General features: G+C 39.5%; 1 protein-coding gene across 1 annotated transcript in view; it reads left to right on the top strand.

The window, feature by feature from the left end:
- Positions 1–264: 264 nt before the first annotated feature.
- Positions 265–6039, top strand: part of grin2aa (glutamate receptor, ionotropic, N-methyl D-aspartate 2A, a) — a gene marked incomplete at both ends in the record, with an annotated part of 159303 nt that continues 153528 nt past the window's right edge. The window contains one exon of the mRNA XM_079253342.1: positions 265–768. Coding sequence (XP_079109468.1) covers positions 265–768 — 504 coding nt within the window. The remainder of the gene's footprint in view (positions 769–6039) is intronic.

The following is a 6039-nucleotide window of genomic DNA, read 5'->3' as shown; positions in this document are numbered from 1 at the left end:
ATCTCTCTTTTTACACTCCCTTTTGCAACTTCTTCCCAAGGCCAGCTCCCTCCTCACAAGGTTTATGTGTTTAAACTAACTAAGAGGACACTGAATTTGAAAAAAAAGAAGTTTCTGGACTGTGTAGGCTAAAAGAGCTAGGCATTAACAGTTTTATCTGCTTCTTCTCTACATCATCTTTCCACATTCCTCTGTCCAGTCTAACTTTCTTTTTTATCTGTCTCTCATCTTCTCATCTGTTCTGTTTCCCATCATCCTTTTTCCATGCAGGCGATGAAGTGGCTTGGCAGTATGTCCCTCAGCAGCATAAGGAGTAAGAAGAGGAGTAGAAGGAGCAGCAGTATTAGCAGCGGAGGTAATAGTGTGCTGCTCCTTTTGGCCCTCCTGGTGGCGGTGACCATGATGGCCGACTCTGCAACAGCTCAGAAGCAGCGAACTGGCAGTGGTTCGGATAAAGTGCCCGTCCTGAACATTGCGGTGATACTGGGGCGCACACGTTACATCTCAGACCGGGACATCCGAGCTCTGTGGAGCAAAGACGATCCGATCGACGTCAACGTGGTCACACTGCTAGTCAACGAGACTGACCCGAAAAGCATCATCACACACATGTGCGACCTGATGTCAGGGACCAAGATCCACGGCGTGGTGTTTGGGGATGGCACTGACCAGGAAGCCATCGCCCAGATTTTGGATTTTATTTCCTCGCAGACGCTCATACCCATCCTGGGCATTCATGGAGGGTCATCAATGATCATGGCTGATAAGGTATGGAAAGAAATGGATGCATGTGGGGATGGACTGTATGTGAAAAGATGATTGGTGCAAGGATGCATGGTTACAGAGCTGTAAGTTATGCAATCCAAGGTGGGGTGTGTTTAAGTGGGTGAATGAATGCTCGTTCTGGAGAGATTTGTCTAAATATCTGGCTTTTCATATTGGGACATATGCTGCCATGGAAACTTGTAAAATCTTTACAATTGAGGAAAAGTCCTGGCAGTTGGCAGTTCCTTAAATACATGAATTATTTGAGAAGTTAAAGAGGATCCAGGCAGGTGCTGGATGACAGACATGAAGTAACGGATGAACATTAGGTTGGAGAATGAGGTAAGTGTTCGCAGAAAGGTATTAGAGCCTTAAGATGAATAAAAAAAAAGAACAGACTAAGAAGAAGATTTGTTGTGAATAAAGATAAAAAAAAGAGGACATAGAGAAGGATTCCTGAGAAGAGTGGGTGTTGTCATTGTCTGGCCAACACTGACTGCATGGTCCAATGGACTTGAATATTGGAAATCTCCATTCATTGTGCAAAATTCCATCAGACAAGGTGCAAACGGCTTGATTGGCTCTCTCATTTGAATAGGTGATGCTTCCTAGCCTGTCAATCACTTTGAACTTTGAATGGGAATAAATGAGTAGTGCATGATTGTGTGGATCCATGTGTCAGTGAGGAGCTCCTAGTATTCATCATATGCACAATGGAGCTATACTTAAATGTGAGATTTGCCCAGAAGATCAAAGAGGGCTTACTTGCAGTGATGGCTGCATTATGGGAAAATAGTACTTAAGTAAAAGTATTCTCATTTGGAAGACATTTGTGTAAGAGGTACTGAGATCAAAGTGAAAAGTAGGTCAGTTCATTTGTTCGCAGAGTATGTAGGGAAGTACAATGTCATTTTATAGAACCCCTTAGGGTACAAAATAATACATTAACATATAAGCATTACGTCTACTGGTGAAGAATATCATCTCAGTCCAACAACATCACCAAAGCTTTATTACCAGAAAGGCTTAGCCAGAAAAGTAGACATACGGGTACCCATATGTGTTAATGTTAGGCTGCACAAATGAACCGACCTGCTGACGCCGTTGGTTTGCTGCAGCAGACAAAACAGAAATCTGTAAACAATATGAACTTTACAGCATTGCAAACATTATGAATATACAAGATGTGTGGTTGTCAATGGTCTCTTATTGACAGAAAAATGCAAATACAATGTTTTTTCTCTGTTTAAATCATGCTGGAGCATTTGTTCCACTGGTCTCACACCGTTATCCTCAGCTGGGGTATGACTGCATCCCTCAGTGCCTTTTATACTTTGCCAGCGAACATATTGTACATTTGGACACAGTTGGAACATGTGCGACTTTTTACAGCTGGGAATGACTGATAGTAACACCTATCTTGACACTGAGCTCTCAGCAACACACATGTCAGCTGCTGAGAGACTCCTCTTTTTGTCGCTTCGCACATTTCTACAGCGTCGCTCATGGATTTTTTCTCTCCGATGACTGTTTTAAACAAACACTTGTGTTGTAAACTAAATATACAAAGTCCCATTATTTACTTGAACAGTATGCACTTCATAAACTTAAAAGTAGTGTTTGTTTTATTTTCTGCAACAATCGTAAAAAATTCTGAAAGTGAATCATTCTACCAGAGAATATCTGAACCTGCCAAGTGTTAAAGCTGCTTCATGCAACATTTTGCACTAATAATATGTCAGTGTCAGTCCAATTATTATAAATTACGTTGTTGTAATTGGTGCAAACAAATTAACCAATTATGACTTGTTGTTCAGGCTAATGTTCCCAACATTACCGCTGCACTTCCTCTAATGCCCCCTTCCCCAACTTCTAGCCTCTAGTGGCTTTGCCCTGCCACTTACCTGATGATATATTGTTTCCATAAACCTCCCAATCTTCCAAGATCCTCTGGTTTACTGAACAACCAACTCTGTAGCTCCAGTTACAATAAATGAAACACATTCTGCTTCTTTATACCATGACAAGTAGTGCTGCAGATATCCAACCAATCCTGGACGTCTGCTTCACACTAAATCATGTTGAGGTTGATTTGGACTTTCAGAGATTTATCTTGTTTCTTTGAAGCAAATATACAAATACTTTAAAGTTACTGTGGTAATGGCTTATTGATCCTATAGTGGTGTATGTAATGCGTTTCTATTAGAAGGGAGAAGAGGGAAGGAGAGAAGAAGATAAGTAGGAGTGAAGAGGCCAGAGAACGGAGGTGGTGGACGTTAGAATAGAGGAGGCGGAGAGGAGCAGCAGAGAGATGAAGGGGTGAAGGATAATCCCTCGTCTTGACCAGAGGGGATGCCGAGTGGAAGGGGATTACTGAATGTACTGATTGGCACCTGCTTCTCTCCAGCTATTTCAGGAGCACACACCCAGTGGCTTTTCGAGCATTTTCCGAGGACACTACACTGACTTATACTTATTTTCTGCAGCACACACACATGGACCGTAACTACTGCACCCACCTAACCTTGACCAGAAAGCAAACAGAGCCTTACATAAACTTTATAACATATCAAAATGAAATCAGTCAAACAATGGGGATTTGCTCTTTTTTTGTCCTGAAAAGAAAAAGGATGTTCCCCACAGTATTCGCTACATAGCGTTAGCTCCATGACAGCTGGACTATTTACTCTCCATGATCATATGAGCATACAATATTCCACTTCAGAGTCCTCAGCCCACCTTGTTGTCTGTATTTGCTTCTCCTCTGGTGTTTTTTTCCAATGTCTACACGGTCTCCATTCAAGTGCAGATGTGTCTTTGTTTTTACTACATTGTGAGAACACAGAAATAGCAGCTAATAACTTGCAATCAAGGATGCACACACACACACATACACACACGCAAATCTAGTTCTCAAAACGTTATACAACAGTATCACTATTATTTAAGACTCCATCAGAAAACACATGGACAATTCTACATACTCCAAAAGCAATAAAGGGATTTCATAAAAAAGTACTAAAAATATCTAAAAAAGAAAAGAAAAAAAGGACATATAATGGCAACACATTAGTGTCTGACTGTTCACTTTTTAAAGTGCAGGATTGTATGGATCTGATATAATTTGTGTATGTATGCATGTGTGTATGTGTGTCTGTACACCTATAGCTTTGCCAATGTGTTTTATATATACACACACACACACACACACACACACACACACACACACACACATATATATATATATATATATATATATGTATGTATATGTAGATGTAGATCAGAGCTTTGTTCTTATATAACTGAAGCCATGTAATATTATATTGTATTTTATATACTGCATTATATTGATTACTGTTTTATTTGTTTGACCTAAACTAGAAATTCCCATTTTTTAAATATTTTTTGGTACAGAAGCGTGTTTAAATTAATATTTTACTTGCACTGTGCCCATCAGATAAATTGATTGATCAATTGATATTTTGACGGTTACTCGTTTAAAACACTACTACCAGAACAAACTGAAACTAACCATCAGTAAAATCTGAATAAATAATATAATATCACTCCATTGTTGTATGAAAGCAAGTTAAGAGGAGCAGTTGCCAGTTTTAGTGCCTCTATCTCTGCAGTGTTTTGTTCTCCAGGCTTGCTCTTACTTGTTTTAGCCTCTCAACTTTGAGATTCGCCACAAAAGCATTTAATTTCAGTCAGAAATTTGCCTACGAAACTTATGTAAAACCACTGTGGCCACCCAGTCTTCCTGTCTACTCACATTATGGTATCTGCACAGAAACAGTTGATTCTAAACCTGCAATATGTCAGATTTTCCCTTGAACTAGCTTAAACTAGCTATGCTAATGAAGTTACAGAAGCAGCACTGGAACAAGATGCACTCTGATGAAATATTAAAATGGAGTTAGACTCCGTCGAGTTGTTTTTGTACTGAATTTCCCCTACTTCAGAAAATGAACTGATTGCTCACAAATTTTTTCAAAACAAGACATAATAATTTTCGCCGCTTCAGGCCTTCCTCATCGCCTCATGGCGTCTCACATGAGGAATTATCAGTGATGCTGTAGCACCTGCCAAAACACATCTGAGCTAAATTGCATGGAATCAGACTAAGTGTTGATGCTTAATTTTCATGATGTGAAATTTCAGAGGAGATACTGCCTCCACTTCTTGCTGCAATAAAAACCTTTGTGTGTTTTCAAGGTTAAAATATAAAGCATGTTTCTGTCAGGTGGAAAATTACTGAGCACACAGCAGACAGAGATGCACTCTTAATTATTTCTTTTTCATTAAGCACTTTTCATTCTTTACACACAGAATGTGAAATTATTATTTTTTTCTCCACAGACTCCGAAACCTGTAATAGGAATCACCATTTAGCTGGTGTATTGAAAGCATTTAATAGTGAATGCAGGTCAGAGTTTCAATCAGCACCAAAGACAGAATATATTTCTTTGGATATGGTGATTTCTAACAGAGGAATGTATTAAACGATCAAAGGTCCCAACTCGTTCAAATACTCACAATTAGTGGAATAAAACATGGCGATGGGTTAAGTATGTTATGTGTATCCATTTCACCAAAACAAAATTTGTTTTTTCATCCCAAACAAGGATTATGAGTCTTCCCGTGGGTCTTCTGAAGCATCCTCTCCTCTTAACATTTTCCTAAAGTTGTTTTTCCCTCCTTTAAGGTTTATATAACTCCTCACCCTGTGTGGGTGAACATTTATACGGTTACTCTGTGAGGTAGTGGAGTCTTGTTACGCCTTGTTCCGTGCAGATTTTCACTAATCCTCATGTGAAATATGGGGAAAAGCTCACCTCCAATGATTATGGCTTGTAAGACCCTCAGTGTGTTTGTCTATTCTCGATTATGCCTTCCTACTTGTGTGTGCACGGACTTGTGTGAAATTTTCGCCGCATATGTATGCTTAAGTGTCTTTGGATGCATTTAACTCGGTGTGGGTACATGCACGCATTTCTTTGCATGTCACTCGGAGGCTAAATCTCTTGGTGCTGATGACTTCCAGTCAAAACCACTTCCATGTCAACCTCTGGAGAACCCTAACTGCAAGGTTCCCCATTAAAAAAAAAACAAACAAACAAAAAAAAAAAACAAAAAAAACCACCCAAAACAATCCATGCCTCACATCATTACTCTTTACTTTCTGTATTTCTCTTTCCTCTTTGTGTTGTCCCTTTCCATCCCACTCTGTCTTTCATTTCTGCTTGTTAATTAGATAAATGTTGCTGTATC

Source organism: Telmatherina bonti (assembly GCF_933228915.1).
Source record: "Telmatherina bonti genome assembly, chromosome: 14".
Taxonomy (NCBI): domain Eukaryota; kingdom Metazoa; phylum Chordata; class Actinopteri; order Atheriniformes; family Telmatherinidae; genus Telmatherina; species Telmatherina bonti.
The sequence above is the reverse complement of the archived record's forward strand: the minus strand, read 5'-3'. Positions and strand labels throughout refer to the sequence as shown.